At 41.9% G+C, this 26,907-nt stretch overlaps 1 protein-coding gene across 2 annotated transcripts in view; it reads left to right on the top strand.

Annotated features, from left to right (window-relative positions):
- COLGALT2 (collagen beta(1-O)galactosyltransferase 2) overlaps positions 1-26,907 on the top strand; it is a 95,538-nt gene that overhangs the window by 53,282 nt on the left and 15,349 nt on the right. For both annotated transcript variants that reach the window (XM_073216887.1, XM_037021120.2), the window contains exons 6-8: positions 6,423-6,542; positions 16,905-16,981; positions 20,549-20,655. In XM_073216887.1, coding sequence (XP_073072988.1) covers positions 6,423-6,542; positions 16,905-16,981; positions 20,549-20,655 — 304 coding nt within the window. The remainder of the gene's footprint in view (positions 1-6,422; positions 6,543-16,904; positions 16,982-20,548; positions 20,656-26,907) is intronic.

The raw sequence follows: 26,907 nt of genomic DNA, 5'->3' as shown, positions 1-26,907 counted from the left end.
ACACGTGTGGGCAATACGTTGCTACTGACTATATAAAGATTTCCACCCAGTGCCCTGGGTGACATGGTGGCACAGCTGCAAGGCTGCAGAGGCTGGAGTGGTGGCAGCACCAAGACAGAGATGGGGACAGCTGTGCGGGCTGCGGCCAGGAGGTGGAGACGGACTCGCTCTGAGTGGACAGGATTCTAGTGACTGACCTGCCGTTCGTTGTGGGAGTAAAGTTGGGTATAACCCTTTCACCGCAAGAATGTTCTACTGTCATTCTTTTGGTCGCACTGAATCCATAGTGAACTTGCCCAGGGCTGAAACCCACTGGCAAGACACTGTCACTCTGGAAGAAGGAGAGGACAGATCAGCGGAGGCAACCAACAGCCTCCACCAGAGGCCCCATGGCAGGAAAGGCAAAGCCAGACTTAACGTCTCTCATGAACCACTGGGGTGGCATTTCCACTGGGTCTTGTTTTGCTGATGGGTTTCAGCCCTGGGCAAGTTCACTATGGATTCAATGTGGCCAAAAAATGACAGTGGAATGTTCTTGGGGGGAAAGAGTTATACCCAACTTTATTCCCACGGTGGCAGGTCACTAGAATCCCGTCCACTCAGTGAGTCTGCATGCAGCAGGCAGGTTTCTGCCTCTGGGCCTCTCTGCCCCTGCAGCCGTCTCAGTCTCTGACCTCGGCACTGCCACCACTCCAGTCTTATCTCTGCCCCCTGCAGCCTTGCAGCTCTAACACTGTGTCCCCCAGAGCACTGGGCGGAGCTCTTTATATAGAGTCAATGACACATTGCCCACACCTGTGTAGTGAGCTAGCCAACCAGGGCCAGGTGAGAATCCTGGCCACAGGAATCTTCACTTTATCCACACTCCACCCCTCCAGGATTCTCTCCTCTCAATCTATGTGCCCTCAATCTTCTGCAATGGTCCCTGTCCAAGGAAGCTGGAACACTGTAAAAGAACCATGGGTGGGCCTTACAATACCCACCTTCTCCAGCCTCCCCAGCAGAGTCTTGCAGACACACAGGCCGATCTTGTTGCTTTATCTCTGCCTTCTGCTTCATCCTCAGCAGCCGGAACCGCTGCTCTGGTTTCAGTTATTGCCATGGCTCCAGTCCAGTTTCCTTCTGTCTGCTCCTGCCTTCTCAAACCAACCCACATCTGGGTCCTTGTAACCTTCACGGGGCCCTTTAAATTCGTTCAAGAAGCAGACTGTATTTCCTTTTGTGCTTGAACCTGAGGACAGAAGCAGAGCGTGGAGTGCTCCACGACCTGACAAGGGGGCTGCACCTCTCCTGGAAGAACCCCCAGTTGCCGAGTCCTTCACGCTCTCTACCAGCTTTCAACCAGGTGGGGTCTCCACCGAGGAGGGGCCTCCACCCCCACCTGTTAGTCAGACCTCTGCTCCTCCTTTTCCTGGGCTGACAGCTCCACTACATCCTTGACCCGCCCCCCGGCACCGGGCAGCCTACGCTCTTGTGCTGCTCTTCTCAGGCTGCTGCTCCTTCTCGGGCTGCTTCCTCTTGGGCTCCCACGACATCCTTTACCATTTCCACAGCACTTCGTAGTGACGCCATTTCAGTCACCAACAAATTTTCTTTCTCTTGGGGTGGAGCCCAGTCCTCCACCCCTTCCCAGTAACACATGTCCACTGGGGGACACTCGAATGTGTCTCCCTGTCCATAGGTGCAGCCCACTGAAACACTCCTTCTTGAGGGCAGCCTGTTGAATCTCAGAATGCAAGAGCCTGGAGACACCCCATGGGCTGTGTAGGATTTCCAGGCTCACTCATGTCCCTCCTGAAAATAGGGTTTCAGCCCCAGGCAAGTTCACTATGGATTCAATGTGACCAAAGAAATGAGAGTAGAATGTTCTTGGGGTGAAAGGGTTACATTCAACTTCATTTCCACGGTGGCAGGTCAGTCACTAGAATCCGTACACTCAGAGCAAGTCTGCATGCAGCAAGCTGGTCTTGGCCTCTATGCCCCCTTAGCTGTCTGTTCTGCTCTCCTGCAGCCTTGCAGCCATGCCACTGTGTTGCCCAGAGCACTGGGTGGAGCTCTTTATATAGAGTCAATAACAACGTATTGCCCACACCTGTGTAGTGAGCCAGCCAACCAGGGCCAGGTGAGAATCCTGGCCACAGGAACCTTCACTTTATCCACAGATCTGTAGACTTTTTAAGGAAGCCAACTGAATTGTATTTCTCTTCTGTCACCTGCAGTTGGGAGGATGTAATTCGCCGAAGCAGTTCATCCAGAAGATACATGACATTCCTAAAGCAAACCTTCATTCTCAGGGTCATTCACGCCTTGCTGACAGAAGTCAAGCCCCTTATCAATAAACCAGTAATGTGCCCCTTAACCACTAGCAACAGTGAGTTTAGAAACCTGGCAGATGGTGAATACACTCACATGGCCATGTAAGTTAGGGTGGATGGGATCATGCCAACACCCCAGTCAGCTGAGGCAGGTTGCCAGCAGTGGGAATGTTAATACCAGTTCAAGCTACAACTCTCCCACCGGGTCATCTTTAAAGCCTTAGGTGTCCCACTCATCAGTGGTAGATTTGGTAGGAATGAGAATATTTGGTGGAAATGTGGAAGGCTGATTTTCCCCTTGGCTGCTGGAGCCTTTCAGATCCTTCAGCCACATGTAGGCATTTTTTATGCCTGGGTCAGGGCAGAAGCAAGAATCCTCATGTGGATGGAAGTTTTCATGAAGGTTCTTGTGTCGGTGTTAATGGAAACTGCTTCTTTCCCTTTGGTCTGTGATGTGCTCTGACTTCTCCAGGACCGGAAGCCGACCCAGGGCCTTCCCCTTCCTTTGCATTGTGCCAGTTATTTTGCTTCAGAGCTTGAAGTAAGGATGTTCCAAGAAAGTGAACCATTAGCAATTACAATAATGATCCTTGCCTAACAGAGTCCTCCTTAATAGCCATTGCACAAGGCATTATTGTGGCCCATGCACTAAATTATTATGGTGTATTTTTTAAATCAAGGATTGGATTTGGAGCAAGAAGAGTGGCACGAGTGGGTAGGGGTTTTTCAGTTCTGCCTTTTGCTTGGCCTGTTCACTTGGACTTCATTCTTTATGGTCAGACTTCCCAGGACATTGAAAACAGGTGCAGAGGCCCAAAGCTGTTTGGCGATTCAGCTGGGAAGAGGAGAAGCAGGAAAGGAAGGAGAGAGGATTGATACTCTAGGCTTTACTTTTGTGCCTAACATGGTGTCAGGCTCTGTGTTTGCTGAGGAGGTAAGATTCTTACATGTGGAAACATAAGTAACAGTTATGAAACCATGAAAGCTGAGGGCTAGATCAGTGGGACAGCTGAGGCAGGAGTCAAGCAGAAAAGAATCACTGTCATTTCAGGGAACGAAGGAGCTTTGCTGACAGTCATGTGGTTCTGAGATAGCACTTGAACTTATCTTGAAGCATTTTCAGGAGGGACATGAGTGAGCCTGGGTGTCCTACACAGCTCATGAGGTGTCTCCACGCTCTTGCATCCTGAGATTCGAAGCAAACCACTTGCCTGCTCCCTTGAGAGTCTTTATGAACGATGGTTTGTATTCTTTTGTTCTCACTCTTGTGAATATCTGTTGGAGCAACATTTTTTAAATACCCCAAAGGAAATAAATGGTCTGCATGTCCCCATCAGGCCATCTAACCACACACCTTGATCCTTAATCTCTCACCTCTGACTCCAGTCATTGCCACACACGGGTGATGAGTGAGAAGGGAGATCCAGGTGTGCTGGGGCAAGGCTGCTCGTGTAGCCCGAGAAGAGAGCACAGGGGTCAGGAGCAGGTCTCTGTGGCTACAATCAGGCCAGGGTTAGGAATCCATGTCCCACTGTGGCCAGTGATTTGAACTCTGTGTTATGGCCACAGAAATCTCCTCTGGTGCCAGTCAGTCATCTTCCAAATGTCTGTGGTGGGTCAAAAGAGGCAAGTGATCTGCACATCACTGGGGCTCCCGTGGACACGGTTTGCAATCCAGAATGATTACTAGTTCTGAGACTCAGAGGGTAGGATGACATCTGGCAATGGCACTAAGGACTCATTATATGACTTTGGACAAGTCATAGCCTCTCTAAGTCTGATTTTTCATTACGAAGGATAATGGTGAGCATATCAAGCTGCAATATTAAGGTCCTATGTGAGTACAAGAAAACATCTGATTTCTTCATAAGAGAAATACAGTTCCTCATGTTAGAGTATCAGTCATCATCTTTTTTCAAAGAGAATATTGTTTTCTCCAGAAGCAGTTTTCACTGAGAGTGCCAGATTCCTTCATAGACTTTATGTAAGCATCAACACATCTCCTTTTATAATTTTTATATTTTTATCAAATTATCTATGCACATAGTTGGAAGAATTCAAATAGCTTCCCAGGGTTTATTACAAAATTGAAGTCCCCTGCAAGCACCTGTCCCCCTACCATTTCCTTCTTTGAGAAGACAGACACTTTTAACTCTTCCAGATGATAGTACAAGTATAATATTTACCTCCATGTTTCTACATAACATATTTGAATTGCTCCTTCCTGATTTCCTGGCTTTACTTTAGGCATCATCTATTGACTCTGCACTGCAGACATGAGGAGTTAGGGTCTCCCTGTAATTTAAGGTAGATTGGTGGTCAGAAAAAAGGCAGAGCTGAGAAAGTCCTACCATTTATAGACTACGGTTAATTTTCCTTTCTTATCTAAATTAACAAAAATCACCTTTGAAAAGTTAGTTTTACTGTTACTAATACAACCCAGAACAAATCCCTAATTGTCCTAAACTCCTCTGAGGACGGTCAGACTTCGTCAGATGTTCTTTCTGCATGTTTATGAGGATGTCTCGCCTTCTGCTATCACTCTAACCCGGGTGGTGTCCCAGCTATCAACACGGGACTCCTCTTTTCTGTGCTGACTCTCCTGTTTATAACATGCCTCAAGTCTTCCTTGTGTTTTTTTTGTAACCCTTCTCCTCCTCCTCTGTCCTCCCCCATCCTCCTCTTCTTTCTCCTCCTTCCACATCATCCAGTACCTTTCCAAGAAGGTGTGATGGGAAGTAAATATTTTTGACCTCGCGTGGCTGAAAATGCTTTTCTTGTCCCCACACTTGATGGACAGCCTGGCTGGGTTTCACCTCCCCTTGTTCCTGAAGCTTTGGAAAGTTGAATGGCAAGATGACTTGCCTAACTAGGGTAGGGAGGCAACCTAAATATTAAATCATTTTCCTTGTGCTTTCCAAAGTCGTCACAACTCTGCAAGAGGGTACCTTTTAGTCTGAAGTTCCTCGGAGGTGTCCACATGGCCAGCAGCAGAGCTCGACAGTTCACTCAGTGAAGGCCAGAGAAGTGACAGTGCCACTGGGCCAGCCCTGATCAGAGCCAGATTCAGTTGAGAAGAGGATAAAAGCGCTTTTCTTTTGCCGTTCTTCTCTGTTAATGCTGTGAGATGGCTTTACCTGACTTGATAGGGGATGCAGTTGACTGGAGGAAATTTCATCTGCACAAAATAAAGAAGCCACTATGCAGATACATCTCTCTCAGGAAAGCATAGAAGATTATAGTAATTAACAAATCAGAAGCTTGGACACAGGGACCAGAGGTTGGGAGGTTGGCAGACTCATCCTTTAACTAAGCAGTCTTTTCATTAGTCAGAGCTGTCAGCTGCTGGACCTCTGAGACCTTCCTGATTCCTATATTCCTAGCTACCTAGGTGGACACAGATGCCGAATAACTCCTGGGAGCCATGAAGGCCAGTGTTGTGTACTGGAGGGCTGTGGCATGTTTCTGGTATTGCCACACTGCCAGTTCTTAACAGGACTTGAAATGCAGACTTGTGTTCGACTCTTTATGAGTCTATTATACAATTTTCCTGTCTATTGTTGGGTTCCAAATCCATGTCTGCCAAGAGAAGACATAAAACCAAGGAGAGTCAAGGAGAATTCTGAATTTCCTTTGTTTCTTTTGTTGTTGTTTTTTCTACACATAGCTAGATTTAACTTAATAATCTGTTAGCCTTGCAGGATTTTCCTGTTTGCTTTCATATCGCATGTGGATTTTATTCCTCATTTTCTTGTTATTTCCTGTAGGTGGATTACAGTGTTCCATTTTGTTCTTTGGAATGGAAAGGAATGGGAATCCCTCTTTTTCTGATCCCTTCATGCCTTTCATGTGCATTTCCGGCCATGAGTATGCTTTTTCTTCAGAGAAGAGAAATCATTTCCTCTGAGTTAAGAACGGCTTAGGGTTTTTTTAGCCTATTTTTTTAAATAAAGGAGCATTTTTTAGATCTACAGTGTCTGGAGCAACAACTACTCGTTTGATTTCAGGGCCAAACTCAAACTCAGCCAGTCCAGTCTCTTTATCCTTAGCTGTCACTATAGAATGAAGAAGTGTGTTTTCTGATTTGTCCCTCTCTTGGGTCTTCAGGTGTCCAGATGTACCTCTGCAACAGAGAGCACTACGGCTACCTGCCCATCCCCCTGAAGCCCCATCAGACCCTGCAGGAGGACATCGAGAACCTCATCCATGTGCAGATAGAAGCGATGAGTGAGTGACTCAGGAACCTGGGGTGGTGGCTCTGGTTCCATTGCCACCGTGCCTGCACCAGCCACTTCTCCCCTCTCCAGGGACTGGAACCTCGCAGTCATCAGTCTGTGTTGGCTGCATCAAAGCTTTGATGCATTATAGCTATCCTTAAATTCTCCTGTGTGAAATATAACTATGACTAAGTCTTTGCCCTTGGGGAGTTCCCAGCCAGGTGGAGAGATAGTACCCAGGAAATGCATTTCACACAATGCCATGAGGCCTATAAGGGTGTTCTGTGGTATGTATTTAAACTCTCAGTTTGCTGCCTTCTAATTATATGTCTTGGGGCAAATAACCTTACCTCCTTAGTTGTGAAATGGAGATGAAAACTCTAGGGTTTTTGGGCAAATTCTCCATGATGTATAAAAAGTCTAATAATAATAACAATATGACTTCAACTTAATAATAGCTTAAGATGTATCAGATACCATGCTAAGTTATTAGCATGTAGGTTGCCTCATTAATCCTTATAAATAATTTTGAATGAAAAGGCTTTTATTAGCCCCATATTAAAGGTAAAGAAATGGAGCTATAGTGAGTTTCAGTAACTTGCCCTAGATCGTTCTGCTAAACAACACATGACAGATTGGGATTTGAGCCCATCTTACTATCTCCAAAGCTCATATCCTTAAGCGCTGTATTGTTATTGGTTCTGTGTGTAGCATGATGTCAGAATTGGCAAATGCTTGATAATCAGTAGCTATATTAATTATTATGTGTAATGTGCAGTGGTGGCTAAAAGAAAAAAATAATGAGTCCACCCTGCCTGGAGACCATGTTAGATGCCTTCCCAAAGGAGGGAATATTTGCACTGAATTTTCATGCAACCTCTGAGAAATTCTGTTACTCGTTACTGGAGTGAAGGATGTGCATTTGCGGCTGCTGGTGGTGGCTGGGGAGGCACAGTAGGAAGTGAGGCTGGAAAGTGGGCAGGAACCCAGCCAGAAGGGCCTGTGATGTATAACAAGGTGTTTGGATTTTTCCTGAACTGAAGGGAGCATTTAAAGGGATTTTAGCAGAGAAATATGAGGTTGAATTTGGATTTATAAAGATCACTCTTGTGATAAGAGAAGTATGGCCAGAGCAGGGTGGGGCAGTGGATGCTGGTTGTATGTCAGAGGAGAAGAGACCATTTTGGACATTACACAATAAACTAGCAAAAGACAGCAAGGATCAGAGCTAGAGCAAGAACAGCAGGAAAGGAGAAGGAACAGATTAAAAGAAACTTATGATAAAGACTCAAAAAGACTTAGCCAAGAGTTTGTGGATGAGCAAAAGGGAGGCAGAGAAAAATGTCTAAGTTCTGACTTCATGTCTGGGATGACTCTAGGAAGTTTGAATGGTGAAAGTATGTAAAGGAGACATTTACAAAGAAAAATCATGAGTTCATTTTTAAGCTTATTGAGTTGCCTGTGAACATCTACTTCCTGTTCCCCACTCCCAGATAATAAATTCCTTGTTCATCATGTTGGTCTCAAGATGCAGCCCATTGGAGGATCACGGGAAGATGGCAGCGTGAGTAGTTCAGAGGAAATCTCCTCCCCAAAACATAAATATTTATGAAAATACAATAAATGCAACTATTCCTAAGAGACACCAGTGGATGCAGTACAACAGCCAGGATACATCTACATCTGTGAGAACTCAACATCACACAAAGGGGGTAAGATACAAGCCACGGCCAGGCAGGACCCAAACGCTTCCCCACCCCAAAACCCGGCGGGAAGAAAGGAGTTGGAACGGGGAGGGAGTGAAAGCCCAGGACTGCTAAACAACCAGCTCTAGAAATCTGCACCCGGAACACAGACACAAGGTGCACGGGGTGCTGGATGTTAGAGAAATGGATAAGCAAAACCTGTGGGCAGGTCCCCGCAATCGGCGCCCCTGAGACAAAAGAAAAGCAAGTGCTTTCTGCAAGTCTTAAAGAGACAGGGACCCCATAGCTGGACGAAGTTGTCCCAGCAGCTGGGAATACTGGGGAAACTTAGGCGCCCTAAACCCCAGGGAAGCAGTGCAGCTCTGAAGCCCCTCATGGCAATAAGCAGCCTGCCAGTCATTCCTCCAACTGGCGCAGACCCCAACACACTGGCCCAGGAGCAGAAGAGTAGCAGCACGCGCCAGGGATAGCAGCGCTGGAAGGGACCGAGAGCAGATCCGTGTGCTGCAGGGGAGGCTTGTGCTAGCCTGCAGTGGCGCAACCGAACAGCCCGGGCACGGCTTGCGCACACCAGCGGCAGTGAAGCCAGAGGAGCCCAGTAGAAGCCTGCGTGGAAGAGCCCCGTGCGCACCTGCAACGGAGCCAGAGGGAGCAGGCATGCTCCTAGCAGCCGACTGGAATCCCAGTCCAATGCACAGCCACCCAGGCCAGACCCAAAGGCTGCTGCTGCTACACAGCTGCCCGGCAGGGTGGCCGCTAGCATGGAGGAGCACACCTGGCATGCCACTCCCCGCAGGGCTCCGCGCTGCTCTGACAGACACCTCGCCCACAGCAGCTTAGGGGACTAACCCGGTGGCTGCTCCAGGAGTGCGGGTAACCATCACAGGCAGTGGAGAAGGGCAAGGCATCCAGCAAGCAGGAAAGGACTTTCTTCTCCCAGCTGACACACCCGCAACCTGCCTACAGCCACTGCTATCACCATGAAAAGGCAAAAAAATCTGGTCCAGTCCAAGATAGTTAGACCTGAGAAAGGATCTGCAGAGGCAGACCTAACCAGTCTCCCTGAAAAATATTTCAAAATAAAAATCATAAAAATGCTGACAGAGCTGCAGAGAAATATGCAAGAGCTAAGGGATGAAGTCCGGAGGGAGATCACAGATGTCTGGAGGGAGATTACAGAAGTGAAACAAACTCTGGAAGGATTTATAAGCAGAATGGATAAGATGCAAGAGGCCATTGATGGAATAGAAATCAGAGAACAGGAATGCATAGAAGCTGATGCAGAGAGAGATAAAAGGATCTCCAGGAATGAAACAATATTAAGAGAACTGTGTGACCAATCCAAAAGGAACAATATCCGCTTTATAGGGGTACCAGAGGAAGAAGAGAGAGAAAAAGGGATAGAAACTGTCTTTGAAGAAATAATTGCTGAGAACTTCCCCAAACTGGGGGAGGAAATAGTTGCTCAGACTGCAGAAGCACACAGAACTCCCGAGAGATGGGATCCAAAGAGGACAACAACAAGACACATAATAATTAAAATGGCAAAGATCAAGGATAAGGACAGAGTATTAAAGGCAGCCAGAGAGAGAAAAAAGGTCACCTACAAAGGAAAACCCATCAGGCTATCATCAGACTTACAGAAACCTTACAGGCCAGAAGAGAATCACATGATATATTTAATGCAATGAAACAGAAGGGCCTTGAACCAAGGATACTGTATCCAGCACAATTATCATTTAAATATGAAGGAGGGATTAAACAATTCCCAGACAAGCAAAAGTTGAGGGAATTTGCCTCCCACAAACCACCTCTACAGGGTATCTTACAGGGACTGCTCTAGATGGGAGCACTCCTAAAAAGAGCACAGAACAAAACACACAACATATGAAGAAGGGAGGAGGAGGAATAAGAAGGGAAAGAAATAGTAATCAGATTGTGTTTATAACAGCTCAATAAGCAAGTGAGTTCAGACAATAAGGTAGTAAATAAGCTAACCTTGAACCTTTGGTAACCACAAATCTAAAGCCTGCAGTGGCAATAAGTACATATCTTTCAGTAATCACCCAAAATTTAAATGGACTGAATGCACCAATCAAAAGACACAGAGAAATAGAATGGATAAAAAAGCAAGACCCATCTATATGCTGCTTACAAGAGACTCACCTCAAACCCAAAGACATGCACAGATTAAAAGTCAAGGGATGGAGAAAGATATTTCATGCAAACAACAGAGAGAAAAAAGCAGGTATCGCAATACTAGTATCAGACAAAATAGACTTCAAAATAAAGAAAGTAACAAGAGATAAAGAAGGACATTACATAATGATAAAGGGCTCAGTCCGACAAGAGGATATAACCATTATAAACATATATGCACCCAATACAGGAGCACCAATATATGTGAAACAAATACTAACAGAACTAAAGGGGGAAATAGAATGCAATGCATTCATTTTGGGAGACTTTAACACACCACTCACTCCAAAGGACAGATCTACCAGACAGAAAATAAGTAAGGACACCGAGGCACTGAACAACACACTAGAACAGATGGACCTAATAGACATCTATAGAACTCTACACCCAAAAGCAACAGGATACACATTCTTCTCAAGTGCACATGGAACATTCCCCAGAATAGACCACATACTAGGCCACAAAAAGAACCTTAGTAAATTCCAAAAGATTGAAATCCTACCAGCCAACTTTTCAGACCACAAAGGGATAAAACTAGAAATAAATTGTACAAAGAAAGCAAAAAGGCCCACAAACACATGGAGGCTTAACAACATGCTCCTAAATAATCAATGGATCAATGACCAAATTAAAATGGAGATCCAGCAATATATGGAAACAAATGACAACAACAACACAAAGCCCCAACTTCTGTGGGACGCAGCATAAGCAGTCTTAAGAGGAAAGTATATAGCAATCCAGGCATATTTAAAGAAGGAAAATGAATAGTCTAATGTCACAATTATCAAAATTGGAAAAAGAAGAACAAATGAGGCCTAAGGTCAGCAGATGGAGGGACATAATAAAGATCAGAGAAGAAATAAATAAAATTGAGAAGAATAAAACAATAGAAAAAATCAATGAAACCAAGAGCTGGTTCTTCAAGAAAATAAACAAAATAGATAAGCCTCTAGTCAGACTTATTAAGAGAAAAAGAGAGTCAAGATGTAGCCCATTGCCTGTCATTGTATACACCTAGTAAATATTTGTTGAATAGTTAAATGACTGAATGAATGAGTTCAGTGGAGATGCCCAGTGAGTAGATGGAGAATAAACCTTTTATTTAAGTGCCATCAAGACTAAAGATGTTGATTTGGATTCATCAACAAGATAATGTGATATCACAGAATTTCAAGGAAATAGGAGTAGGAGATATGGAAGTTCAAATAAGATAAGGACTGAAAAAGTCCAGTGAATATTTTCAGTGAATGCCAGTAACAAGAATGATTTCAGACAAGGCTGAATCAGAATTCAAAGTGTTTGAGAAGTAATTCAGAAGCAAGGAAACAGAAAGAAAGCAGGCATTTTTCCTTTAAGAAAACATGGTTGGGATCAAAGGTAAGAAAGACAAAATTTAAAATGATTCATCAGAAGATTTATTTAGATAGTAAGCTTTTCTGCTATATTTACATAGGATTTTGTCTTGCTATACCAGTCAGTGAAATGGGAAAGACTTTGTGAAAAATATCTGGGGAGGAAGTTTCCATCAGGTGTTTTAAGATATTTATTAGACATCTGAATGGAAACGTTAGTAGATACTTGGATATATAAGCCTGGAGTTCAGGGAAAAGACTCCAGCTGGAGACAGGCATTTGAGTCTCATCAGGACTAAAAGGATAGTTGAAGCCATGGGACAGTGTGAACTTGTCTAGTAAAAGAACAAAGACAGGAGAAGGGAGGAGGGCAGATCCCTGGAGGAGGCGAAGAGCCAGAAAGCTGGAAGGAAAAATTGAGAAGTGTTTTAAGAAAGAGCCAGCTGTTTGCTGAGAAGTCAAATAAAATGAAGGTAGAGAATTGGTCCTTGGTCCTGACAAGATTGAGATCTGTGATAACCTTGATAAAAGCCACTTCAGTGCCGTGATGGGGACACTAGCCCACTGGATTGCCAGAAGAGAGGACAGTGAGGAGACAAGAAAGTGGAATTTTGTTGTGGTGGGGAGTAGAGGAATGGGATGGTGGCCGTAAGAGAGTAAGAGCTCAAGGGAGAGGTTGTTTTGCTTTATTTTTTGTGTGTTGTTTGTCTTCTTAAGATAGGATTTTAGCGTGTTTGCATCCAATGAGAGGGATCAAGTAATATGTATATAAGGAGAACTTGATGATGTAGAAGAGAAGATAATTGTAAGGCTGAAATTCTTGATAAAACAAGCGGTGTTGTAATCCATGACAACATAGGAGGGGTTGTCCTAGACAGGAATGGATGCTTTGTCCACTCCAGGAGATGGGAATGCAGACTGTGTAGGTTCAGACGCAACTGCGTTTGGGGACTTGAAGTGGAAGAAAAAGATTGGTCTGATTTGACTTTGAATATTTTCTTTATGACATATGTAGTTCAGTCATCCACTCAAGAGAGATGTTCAAGATTTTAGGAAGGAAAATAGATTTTTCAGGGTGTGGGAAAGTTAATTTACTAGGGAAGTATAGTTGCATCATTTGGCAGTGTTAAGTGCCAATTTGACATCTGTGGTGGTAATTTGGAAGTGACTCAGTCAACACAATTGTGTGAATTTCTCTTGCAGTGTCCTTGGTGCTCAGTAGACAATTAGGTTTAACCAGAATTGAGGTTTTACCAAGCAAATCAATGGAAGGGAATCAAGAGTCTTTACAAAAGTTGGTGAGGGAGCTAGACCATGAAATCTAGGTTGGGCACCAATGGAAGGAAGGGCAGGAAGGGTGTGATGGGTACAAACGAGAGAGCGGGTCACTGAAGGAGTGAGTGCTGGTAGTAAGGTCAGGGACCCAGCGGCCAGGTTGCTGAATGGATCAGCACGTTAACGCCGTTTCTAAGCATGATGTCAGGGACAGCGAGATCATGAACAAGTGGCTGGAGTCATAAGTGGCTGAGGGGGCATGACTAGGAGGTAGAGAGTGCTGAAATAGGCTTCAGAAAAGCTGTGGGTTTTGAGGGATAAGAGGAAAACACTTTGGAGTGGGCTGGGGGATATGAGAAAAACCAGCTTCCACTCTGACAGCTGAAAGGAAAGCCGTGTCCTCAAAAGAAAGCCAAGTTTTAGTTAACAAAAACACAAAGAGGCATTTAGAAAAAGTGAAGGGCCTGAAAATGTCAGGGAGTTGATGGATTGCAGACTGGAGTTTCAGAGACAGAGCGGGAGACCTTGGGTAGAGTGGGAGACGGGCTATAACAACAACAGCTAACAATAAAAGCAGCGTGCCCATCACTCTGCATGTACTTGCTCGTTTAGTGCGATAGAAGCTGTACAGAAACCTTGGGGATGAGTGGCAGGAGGCCAGATCTTACAAAGGTGTGAAGCAAGTGGGTTCTGAGGCCTGAGGAGATTGGTCTTGCAAATCAGAACATGATGTGACGGGAAATCCCCGGTGCCCATTCCCAGTGATGACATAGTGAGGCAGCAGAATGTCATTTAAAGATTATTAAGATTACAGATCTGAAGTCAGAAAGCCTACAACTGAGTTCCAGCTCTGACAGTCACTCACTGTTTGATCTCAGGCAAGTCTGCATCAGAGTTGGTCTCAACTTCTTCATCTATAAAAACAAACAATAACAACAACAAAAAAGTGAAGATCCAGCAATTTGCCGAATATGAAAGCATTGAACAAATTGTAAAGCATTTACATGCCTAATGTGACTATTATTGTGGAGAACAGACCTGTGTTTCAGGAAGATTATTTTAACAACAATGTACATCATGAATTAAAATGTGGCAAGACTAAAAGACGTGAATGTTTAAAAATACTAAAACAGCCCAAACCTGGTGAGGACCTGAGCTCATGCGGTGGCTGCAGCAATGGAAGAAGTTCAGAAGAAACTATCAAGACCAGTTAGGACTGGTCCAAGCACAATCTCTCAAATGCCTTCCTGGCCATGTTCAGGTGGGTGTATTGTACACTCGATGGTGTGTGTGCCAGTGCAGACTACAGAATGTGCAACAAATGACAGTTACGCAGGAGCAAAGACTTCAGGAACTCAACTACTGTGAACCCAGCCAAGTTGCCTAAGGCCAGCGTGATGCCAAAGGCTACCAGAGACTAGGTTTGGGGGCAGGGTAGCATGGGAGTTAAGAGTTTGGGTGCAGGAGTCGGGTTAACACATTCACATACCAGTCTTGTCAGCTGTATGACTTTGGACAAGTTGGTTAAACCTTTGTTTCTTTACCTGTAGAAATGAGGACACTCAGCCCTACCCCATGGTTCATTGTGGGAAGATTAAATAATGAGATTACATACATCAAGAGTATAGCCCAGAGTTTAATAAGATCTCCAGAACAATAGCTATTATTATTATTTCTAGATTTAGAAAGTATCCTGGAGCCAGTGAAGCACATTGTCCCGACTGGTGATGGAGTGCAGGAATATGTGTAGGGAGGGATCTAATCCAGACGGACTGGATAAATCGTGAACAACAGAGTCAGAAGCGACCACAAGCAGAAGCTGGGCTATAACTACCTTCAAGTCTGACGTCAGCAAAGACACATCCCTTCTCCTCACATAGTAAGAGAAGAAGGAAGGTCTAACTGGTATCATATCTGTTTCTCCCTATGGCTTAGCTCTGCCTTCATTGACAAAACTGAGTATTGTTCGCATATTTTTGCCCCATGGTAGCTTTCAAGAGCCAGCCACTTGTGGCTTTTTTGGGACTGTCTTGTGAACATGACTGCTGTGTTTGATGGGAGCAAAGTAGCTGAAAGCTGTGTCTTAGGCTGAAACATCAAAACCATGCAGGCCACATGAAAGCCAGAGAGGCCAGCAGTGTGGAAAGGGCAACTCAAACTATCCCTTCCCAAGTCCAAGACCCAAGGAGGGAGAGCTAGGCAGCTCCTCCAACAACGTGATGAGCAGGGAGGAGTTTGTATGTCAAGTTTCTCTCTGTACAGGGTGGACCCTCAATCAGTATTTGGTAACCTTAAGAGAAATTAATGAAGAGTAGGTAGGGTGGAGCTGAAAGGTCCAAAACATTCTGGGCTGCTCATGGGACTAGAAGCCCACGCACTGTGTACTCACAGAAATGGGGTCGGTGCTGAAGTAATGAGACCGATTCTGTGTTTATATTAGGAAACCTGTCTCACTGCCTTCTAGAATGCCACATCATTTGATCATAAATAAAACTGGATGTCATGGTTTCTCTTTAATATCCTGGTGCAGGGTAAGTTAAATAAATAATGTCCTCTGGGCAGTATCTCAGTTAGGATGGGTGAAGTTTTGCTGTGATATCAAACAGTACCAGTCCTCATTGGTTTAATACAACTTATTTCTTGCTGCACAAAAGGCAGTGGCCGCAGTGTCTTCCCTGGGCAGCTGCCCTCCATGTGTTGCACATCATTCTAGCGTGCATTGAATTTATGGCTTCTCCAGTTCAACATATGCTGCTGTGATCACTGAGGTGGGGCTGGGACAAAGGTGGGAGGAGCTTTTGGCAAGCTGAGCAGCAGGAATTCACATGGTCATTACGAATTTCACTTGTGAGGAAGGGATTCCTCTCCAGTGCCTGGAATGAAGGAGAGTGGATATTGTTGATTAGTAGTATTGGCCATATCCAATAATTCTGCAAACAACTCAGTTACTAGCCATCATTTTAACTTTTCTTTGTATTATCCCTTTAAGGAGAACCAAATATGTACTTTCAATGTGTGCAATACCAAAAATCTTGAAGATCTTTTCAGGTTCTTTAATCAACATTGCTTCTAACCTTTAAAATACATAGTTTTTAAAGTAAGCTTTTTTGGGGGATCAAATAAAACTTTTATTACTTAATGAATGTGCAGTGTCCCTTCCATCTGAAAACTTCCTACTAACCCTGTACCAAGTTCTGGGATGTGGACTGGGCCTCAGAGGTGAGTTCATGTTAAATATAAAGGACCTTTTGCACACCTGTAGCTAAATTGGCCTGGATGGGATAAAAATAGCCCCAGACTTTGACCATATTTTATAGAAAAAGCATTATTCAGAAAAGGACTGGCCTATTTCTGAGCTTTTTCAACACCAGCCACAGTAAGTAATAACTTAAAAGTTATTTGGTATTTACTATGTTAATTTGCTTTGGTGAGTCTTAGCCCACAGGTCTTATTTAAATTTCATAACATCCAAAGAGGTACTTGTTTTCCTGAGTTTACATAGGAAGAAACAGGCTTGGAGAGGCCACCCAACTGTTCCAGACATTCACAGACCAAGGTTTGGACAAAGATTATCTGACTCCAGCCCCCTCACTCTTAACCAATACCCTAAACAGCCTTCCGAATCCTCTTAAAATAAGCCTTAAGGAAAATGTAGCAAATATTGCAATCTGCGTATAAACAAACCCTGAACATCAGGGTTTTTGCATAGCGACTCAGTTCTGGAGAACCACCGAGTCCTGGACATCCAGGTTGTGTTCCTAGGGATCAGGTGTACAAATAGGATTCTGTTCACCCAGCCTTTTACTGACAAAGTACGTGCATGTTTCTTGTGTCTTCCAGTTGACCATCCTCCGATGGAACCTTCCCAGTTTGTCTCAGTTGTGCCTAAGTATCCAGACAAGATGGGATTTGATGAGGTAGGAATGGTGTGTGTGCACGTGCACACATGCACATGGGCGCAGCATGCTTATGTGTTTATACTGGAAGCATATATTATATGCTTATGTGTTATGTAGACACATGCAAGCCTGAGCATACATCTGAGAGCCAGCGAGACTGGCTTGGCTGCTGAAAAGCCACTAAGAGCCTGGGAAAAATACTTGGGGTTTGTGGTGGCTCTGTTTTCTTATTTTAAAAAAGGAGCCTCATGTAAAACTGAATTAATCATTGAGTCAGAAAGAAGTTACTATTTTTGTCATGAAAGTGAATTTGATATTTTCTAGGTGCAGATATTACCCTATTTTATCAACCTTTTAATCAAGATTCAAGGTAGGGCAGGGGATGTATGTTTTAGGTATTGGAAGACTTCAACTTTTTCCTGAATGAATGGGAACCTTTCTGGCACACTCTGTGCTTTATTTTCTCTTGCTGTTCTTCCATGGAAAGAGGTGGAGGGCAGGGTTGAAAAAGAACTTGCTCTGAAACCTGCCTTTCAGCAGGGCAGAGCTTGGTGATAGTGCTCTCAGGGCCATAATTAAAAAGCATTACTTACATAAAGAATGAAACAGAAATATAAAGAAAGGCCTTTCTTGGTAATAGGCACAACAGATACTTGGCAGAGTATTGTGACTCCAAAATCTTTTATGGGTCCCCCTGAGTCATGTAGCTTCTGATCAGTATTCAGGAGCTTGGTCATCTGGCAGTTAGGACAATACATCAGGACTCCACACACTGAGATGGAGTTTTTCCATGGTTCTACGTGTTGTATGCCAAGGCTTGTGGTTCTGGGCTCACTGCCACTGCTTCACTGAAATTTCACTGAATGTTGTGCTTATCCGTCTGTACCATATAATACATGTCCTACAGTTTGACCGTCATCAAGAAGTGCTGGCACTGGGAATTGGCATTTCTTCTATAGAAATGATGTGGAGTTGGACTCCAGGAACAGGAAGGAGTATTTTGTGAATATTAAGTGGAAAACAATTAGCAGCTATTACATCATTTCCACAGAGGGCTGAAGAAGAGATGATTTTCAGTGTGGTAGAGAGGAACTAGACAAGAGTGTAAGTAGCCTTAAAAGCAATCCGGGCTGCAGAAAAGCCCTGGACCACACTGGACCAGCTTCCACATACCACTACAGCTTTCCTGCTTCAGCAATCAGTTCTCCAGGTCAGAAAACCCAAGTGTCTTTACGCATTTTCATTGCTCCTTTTATAAACGCATTGCGGTGAGGACGAAAGCAGAGCAAGTAAAATGGGGCAGACCCAGGATCTTCCAGCTGTGGGCTCCCTTTGAATGTAGGACTAAGGACTGGGTCCCTCCTAGAAGCCTTCTGGAAAATGCCAACTTTAGGAAATGCCTGAGGCACAGGGACTCTACTTTCCTAAGCCCTGGGAACCATTTCTCTGTCTGGAGCAGAGATAGGATGGTAAGAAAAGGGATGTTCAGAGGCCTTTTCAGCCTTCCCACTACTCGGTGACCTGATTGCTGGTGTCTGGGTACATTTGGTGGTGTGACTCTTTCTCGGTCTGCTCTTCACCAAATATGAGCAAGCTGTCTGTGTTTTCCCTGCAATGGCTACAGTTTTGTTGCACTGGGACTGGATTATTATTTACTAAAATTCTTCCAGACTAGAGGTCTCTGGCTTGAAGGGACTTGTTGTTGTTATTTCTGTTGATTGATTGTCCTGTTTTGTTTTTGCTGTCCTGGAGTGACTTCAGATAGTTCCCTGTGTGCACATGAGGAAATGCACCTTCCTTTCCAGATGTGTAAAATGGGGCGGGAGCATGGCCCATCACAGCTTCTGGATGGGAGGGAAGTGAAATATAAAAGAACCCATGAAGTTATAAAGTCCCAAGTAACAAAACAAACAGAGTCACCACAGAAATGGTGCTTTTTAAAAAAAGTAATTACTCAGTTAGGTAAACAAAGGAGGTAATGAAATCATGATGCACCTGATCCACTTTGCTCTAAATCAGGTGGGTGATTTCTTCAAAGAGGACATCTTGGGACACACACATCACCCTTCATCCCAGGCATGTTTCTTTGCCCAGAGCTTTATAAATGGATGACAATGAGAATATTCTGTAAGGAAGAGTTGAAATTTTAGGTAGGAGTGCTTTAGATCCAATAAAACACATAACATATTGATGATTACACTCAGAATGACATGTGAACCAAAGCTTAGGCCCTAGTAAATTCCCAGGCTGTTTATAAGATGTAGTGTCTTCTTTATTGTGGACATAGCACAAAGCTAACTTTATCATAAACCATGGATCACAGGCGTTTTCATCTGTACTGTACTTGAGAGATGAGGTGGTTCAACTTCTTCTTTCTCCAAACGAGGGAAATGGACTCTGGAACGTTTAATATCTTCCTCAAAGTCATCTAGACAGTTAGTCAGGAGGAAGCCAATATCATCTGACTTAATCCTATAAGTTTCTCCTTTTCCACGCTTCCTGTCATCCGTATTTCTTGCTGGCAGCCAAAGTCTCTCTGTCTGGAGGACTAGTTTAATATTCAAAAAGAATTTATTCCTGCTTGTAGCAAAAAGGCCTTATTAAAACACATATTTACCTGTAATAGCATTCATGAGATTAGATACTAGTGGGGCTCCTTAAATCTGGAAAAGTGGAGGACAGCCTCATTATCTGTGACTCCTCATTATCTGCACATGTTGAGTGCAGCCAGCAGCAACGAGGGGCCTGAGTGAGAGACTGCAGGCAGACTCCACCCTCATTTCAGGAGGAAATCTGAAGGCACATTTGTGGGGGGCTTTGTAGACCAGTAGGTGTCCTCTCTTTAATGTCTCCTTCAGATGCACATGATGTGGAAATTACATCTTTCTATTTCTTGCCTCTTCAAAGGGCTACTCCCATCTTCTTTCAGAAAAAAATCTCATCTGTAAAGGAAGTGAAGAATCCTGGCAAAGAAGCTCCTAAAATTGAAACCTTGATAGTTCAGTTTGGAACCTTTGGAAACAAAAGGACTGTATTAGGACTAGATTTTTCTGATTCTTTGAATGGCTTTAAATTTAATAATAATGGCTAGTACTTAGTACCCATGAAATAAGACCAGTACTATCCCGATTTTACAGATAAGGAAACTGAGGCATGGAACTGGCCCAAGGCAAACAACTCAGTAAATAAAAGACAAAAATTTAGGTCAGCTGATAAATCTGACTCAGTTGCCAAGCCACCTCCTACCCCTTAGTCTGGTATGTTTGGGGATTAATTCACCTCTGGCCTCCTGAAGAGTAACTTTTTGAAATTTCCTAACTCAAGAGCAGGGCAAATATGTCTATCAACAGTCATCAGAGTAACAAAGAATGGGGGAAGTCACTGCCAATGACTCAGTTTTGAAAGTAATTCTGGATTAATGTCATGGGACCTGTTATGAAATATAAAAAGATAAAAATCTTCACCATGATTTTTCCTATCTTTTCCACTCCTTATTCTAACTAAAACTTTGGTCTGTACATTTACTTTGCTTTTCAAACACCCTGATAATATAAGATTTGATAATCTCTTTTCTTCCCCCATTAGATTTTCATGATAAACCTCAAGCGCAGAAAGGACAGGAGGGACCGGATGTTACGCACTCTGTACGAGCAAGAGATTGAGGTCAAGATTGTTGAGGCTGTGGATGGAAAGTGAGTTTGGTTTTTCATTGAACCTTTGCAAGTGTGGTTGGAGTGGGGATCTGCCCTCTCTGATGGGTTGAGTCCTTAGTGGGAGGAATCTGAAGTCACTAGGTGATAGACAGACACATTTATGGAATGGCCACCTGCAGCCTCTTTTGGGAAGAACTGTATGAATTATAGTAGCATGTAAGTTAATTTCACCATGCGGAGCAGGGAAATCCACTCACCGCCCAGTGACGTCTGGTCCTCATTCTCTGAAGGTCACCCTGGAAGTGAGTGAGTTTCCCCTGTCTCTGGGATTTTTGCAAGGCTTTGATGGTTTCCAGTTTTCTCTAGTGTTTTGGAAAGAATGCATTCAGAGTTGCATTCAGAGCCTGATTTAGAGCAAAGCTTCTAAACTTGGGTGACCTGAAGAAAATAAACGGAAAAAATGCATAATGGTCTGTGTCTCCTGTTGCATGAAAGGCTTGCCACAGGCTGCCTGGGCTGATCACTTTTCCCGGGAATAGGGCAGGAAAGTCACCCAAGGTACTTGGCTAGATTCCTTCAAGAGTTTTTGTTACTGTTGTTTTCATTTCGTTTTGTTTTGTTTTGCTTTGCTTTGAATTGCCTTTTTATTTGATTCTCTATTTCAAGGTATAGATTTTTGTAAAACCTGCAGTTCCATGTTAAATGTTAGTCTGGAATATGAATGGTTGTAAGGAACATGACTGGAAGCCATTGTAGAAGTTCTTGTAACTTCTTTAGAGAACCTTACCTGTTTTCTCAAAGTGGCCTGGACACCCACGTGAGAGTCCTAGGGGCTGCTGGTAAAGAGAGCAGCTTCCTGAGTCCCATCCTAGAACTACTGAATCATGATCTATAGGGCTGGGGCAAGGAATCTGCATTTAGGAAGCACTTAGGTGAGTTTTAGGTAAGGTTGACACATAAAACACCCAGTCAAATTTGTCCCAGTAATTGCATGGAGCATATTGATCCTAAAAAAATTATTAGTTGTTTACCTGAATTTTAAATTTGAGTGGACATTCTATGTTTTACTTGCTAAATCTGGCAACCCTATTCTTGGGTGCATTAGAGTTTGGGAAACACTGCTTAGGATTTTCTATATACAATCCCATTCTTAGGCCATATAAACCAGCGGACAGTAGGTGAGCTGTGAGAGTTCTTTACATAATCTGGATACAAGTTTCTTGATATGTAATTTACAGTTTTTTCTGCCACCCTATGGGCTGTCTTTTCACTTTCATGACGGTGTCCACTGAAACAATTAAAGTTTTTAATTTTGATGAAGTCTAATTGATATTTTTATTGTTGCTTGTGCTTTTGGTGTCATATCTAAGAATCCATTGCCAAATCCAAGGCCACAAAGACTTATTTCTATGTTTTCTTATGAGGGTTTTATAGATTTCTCTCATATATATCTCTTCCACATTAGATTTTTGACCCATTTGGAGTTAGTTTTTATGTGGTGTGAAATAGGTGTACAAATTCATTCTTTTGCATGTGGTTATCTAGTTGTCTCTGCACCATTTGTTTAAGAAAACTATTCTTTCTTCCTTTGAATTGTCTTGGCACCCTCATAAAAAATCAGTTGGCCATAAATGTCAGGGTTTATTTTGGACTCTCAATTCTGTTCTGTAATGTGTATGTCAGTCCTTATTCTAGTACCACACTGTCTTGATGACTACAGATTTGTATATAAGGAAGTATGAATCCCTTAACTTTGTTATTGTTTAGGCTAGTCTAGATATCTTGCATTTCCATATGAATTTTTGCACCAGCTTGACATTTTCCACAGAAAGAAAGATGGCTGGGATTTTGATAGAAATTGCAAGTGGGGGGAGATCAACTGGGGGGAGTATTTCTATCTGTAGATCAACTGGGAGGGAGTATTTCTATCTTAACAATTTTTTTTCTGACTCATGATAATGGGTTATCTTTCCATTTAGTTAGATCTTCTTTAATTCTTTGAATGATGTTTTATAGTTTTCAGTGTACAAATCTTGTATTTATTTTGTTAAATTTATTCCTAAGTATTTTACTCTTTTTGATGCCATGATAAATGGAGTTGCTTTAGATTGCTCATTGTTAATTGTATAGGAAAACAACTGATTTTTGTGTTTTGACCTTGTATACTGAAACCATGCTGAACTCATTTATCAGTTCTAATAAGGTGTGTGTGTGTTCCTTAGGATTTTCTATATACAAGACTGTCATCTGAAAATGTAGATAGTGTCACTTTATCTTACAATCTGAATATCATTTATTTATTTTGTTTGCCTAATTACCCTAGATTTGGCCAGATTCTCAAGTACCATGTCGAATATAAGTGATGCGAGTGGACATCCTTGTCTTATTCCTGATATTAGAGGCAAGTAGTCAGCCTCTTACCATTAAGTATTATATTAGCCATGGGGTTTTCACAGATGGCCTTTATTGGAGGAAGCTGAAAAGGTTCCCTTTTCTTCCTATTTGGTTGAATGTTTTTATTGCAAAAGAGTATGTCATCTTATGCAGCCTGGGCTGCTCTGACACATTACCCTAGACTAGGTGGCTTAACCAACATTATTTCTCACCGTTCTGGAGCCTAAGAAGCCCAAGAGCAGGGTGCCAGCATGTCTGGGTTCTTGGGAGAGACCTCCCTGCTTTGCAGATTGCTCTCTTTCTGCTGTGCCCTCGCGGAGCAGAGAGGAGGAGGAGAGAGGAAGCAAGCTCTCCCATGGCTCTTCTTGTAAGGGCACCAATCTCATTTACAAGGGTGCCACCCTCATGACCTACAACCCCACCTCCTAAGACCATCAACATGTAAACTTGGGGGCCTATAATTATTCAATCTATATACAATTGGATTTTGTCAAATGCTTTTTTGGTATCTTCTGAGATGACCATATGATTTTTGTCTGTTAATATGGTGTATTACATTGATGGATTTCACATGTTAAACCAACCTTGCAATCCCAGAATAAATCCCATCTGGTCACAGTGTAGAATCCCTTTTATATGTTGCTGTGCTTTGTTTTCTAATATCTTTTTGAGAATTTCTGAGTCGATATTATTGAGGAATATTGGTCTTTCATTTTCTTGTGATGTCTTTTTCTGGTTTTGGTATCAGGATAAAACTGGCTTCATAGAAATAAATTGGGTAGTGTTCTCTCCTCTTCTATTTTTTTGGAAGAGTTTGTGAAAGATTGCTGTAAATTCTTTAAATGTTTGGCACACTTCCCCAGTGAAGCAATCTGGTCCTGGACCTTTTTTGTGGGAAATTTTTTTTTAACCACTAATTCAACCACTTTACTTGCTGTATGTGTTTTCGGAATTTCTATTTCTTCATGAGTCTGTGGTTTCTATCTTTCTAGCAATTTGTCCCTTTTATCTAGATTATCTAATTTGTTGGTGTGCACTGTTCATTGCACTTTTCTTAATGCTTTTTATTTCCATAAAGTCAGTAAGGAGCACCTCCTCTTACATTCCTCATTTTAATAATTGGAGTCCATTTTCTTTTTTCTTTGGTCAGTTTAATTATCAGTTTATCAATTTTGTTAATCTTTTCAAATAACCAACTTTCAGATTTATTGATTTTTTCTATTGTTTTTCTATTCCCTATTTCATGTATTTCCAATATAGTCTTTACTAGTTCCTTCCTTCTGCTTGCTTTGAGTTTAACTTGTTCTTCTTTTAGTTTCTTAAAATGTAAAAAATCAGATTTATTTGAGATGGTCTTTTTTTTAATATAGGCACTCAAAGCTGTAACTCTCCATCTAAGTATGCCATAAAGTGCATCCTGTAAGTTTTAGTATGCTGTGTTTTCATTTTCACTTATCGCAAAATATTTTCTAATTTATTTTGTGATTTCTTCTTTGACCCATGGCTATTTAGGAGAGTATTGCTTAATTTCACATATTTGCAAATTTTCCAAATTTCTTACAGCTGTTGATTTTTCAATTCATTCTGTTGTGATTGGAGAACATACCTTGTATGATTTCAATCCTTTTAAGTGTTGATTAAGCTTGATTATGGCATTTGGTGTTTATGGTCTAACATATGGTCTTAGAGAATTTTGCATGTGCACTTAAGAATGTATATTTTGCTGCTATTGGTGGAATGTTCTATAGATATTTGTTAGGTCTAGTTGGTTTGCAGTATTGTTCAAGTGTTCTGTTTTCTTGTTGTTTTCCTGCAAAGTTGTTCTATCCATTATTGAAAGTATCCCATGGTTATTGTTGAATTGTCTATTTCTCCTTTCAGTTCTGTCCATTTTTGCTTCATGTTTTTGCTCTGTTATAAGGTGCATATATATTTACAATTATGTCTTCCAAAAGATTGACTTTTCATCATTTTAAAATGTTTGTCTTTCTCTCTAGTAATTAATTTTGTCTAAAAGTTTATTTGTTACATATCAGTGCAGTTGACCCTTTAACAGTGTGGGGAGTAGAGGTGCTGACTCCCACACATAATCTTTAAAATCTAACTATAACTTTTGACTCTCCCCAGAACTTGCCTACTAATAGCCTAGTGTTGACTGGAAGTCTTACTGATAATCTAGTCAATTAACAAATATTTTGTGTGCTATATGTATTATATACTGTATTCTTACAATAAAGTAAGTTAAAGAAAAGAAAATGTTTTTTCCAATTGTAGCAAATCTCCAAAAATTTTTCTAATGTCCTTATTGAAAAAAATCTGTATGTAAGTGGACCCACTCAGTTCAAATACAGGCTCAACTGTATAGCTCCTCTAGTTCTTTTTTGGTTGCTGGTTCCATGGTATATTATTTCTATCCCTTTATTTTAGACTTATTTGTATCTTTGAATCTAAAATCTGTCTCTTATGAACAGCAAATAGTTGGATCATGTTTCCAAAAACTCATTCTGCTAAGCTCTGCCTTTGATGGCAGGGTTTAATCCATTCACATTTAATGTAATTACTGATAAGGTAGGATTTATGCTTGCCCTTTTTAATTTATTTTCTGTATGTCTTAGGTCTTTTTTGTTCCTTTGTTCCTCCAATATTGTCTTCTTGTGTTAAAAAAATATTTTTTACTCTACTATTTAAAATCGTTTGTTGCTTCTTTTACTATATATGTTTTTAGTTATTTCCTCAGTGATTGCCCTGGCAATTACAATAAAGATCCTAATTTATAATGTTCTAGTTCATATTAATACTAACTTCCTAGAAGAAAACATAATGGGTAAGATCCTTGACATCATTCTTGGTGATGATTTTTTTGTACTTGATACCAAAAGCCAAGGCAATAAGAAAATAAACTAAAAGTCTTCTGCACAGCAAAGAAAACCATCAACAGAATGAAAAGGCAACCTACTGAATGGGAGAATATATTTGCAAATTCTATATCTGACAAGATGTTAATTTCCAAAATATGTAAAGGACTCATACAACTCAGTAGCAACAAATCCCCAAACAATCCAACTTAAAAAATGGGCAGAGGATCTGAATAGACATTTTCTGAAAAAAGTTCAGGAAATATTTTGTGGTCAACAGATACATGGAAAGGCACTCAACATCAAAAATAATGCAAATCAAAGCCACAATGAGGTATCACCTCACATCTGTCAGAAAGGCTATTACCAAAATGACAAGAGATAATAAGTGTTGCTGAGGAAGTGGAGAAGAGGAAACCCTTGTATATTGTTGCTAGAAAAGTAAATTGGTGTAGCCACTATGGAAAAGAGATGGAATTTCTTCAAAATATTAAAAATAGAACTATGATATAGTCCAGCAATTCCACTCCTGGGTGTTTATCTGAAGAAAATTAAAAAGCTAATTTGAAAAGAGATGCATTCCCAAGTTCATTTTAGCAATATTTACAATAGCCAAGACATGAAAGCAATCTAGTGTCCATTAAAAGATAAATAGATAAAGAAAATGTGGTGTATAGATACACAATGGAATATTATTCAGCCATAAAAAAGAAGGAAATCTTGACATCTGTGGCAACATAGATGGACTTTGAGGGCATTATACTAAGTGAAATAAGTCAGAGAAGGAAAACTACCAAATGATCTCACTTACATGTGAAATTTAAAGAAAAAGAAAAAACCAAACTCAGATACAGAGAACAGACTGGTGGTTGCCAGAGGTGGGAGTTGGAGGGTGGGTGAAAAAAGTAAAGTAGTTGAAAAGGTAAAAACTTCCAGTTATAAAATAAATACATTATGGGCTATAATGTAAAACATGGTGACTATAGTTAATAATATTTGTATTGTATATTTGAAAGTTGCTAAAATAGTAAATCTTAAAAGT

This window comes from Manis javanica, chromosome 11 (assembly GCF_040802235.1).
Source record: "Manis javanica isolate MJ-LG chromosome 11, MJ_LKY, whole genome shotgun sequence".
Lineage (NCBI taxonomy): Eukaryota > Metazoa > Chordata > Mammalia > Pholidota > Manidae > Manis > Manis javanica.
The sequence above is the reverse complement of the archived record's forward strand: the minus strand, read 5'-3'. Positions and strand labels throughout refer to the sequence as shown.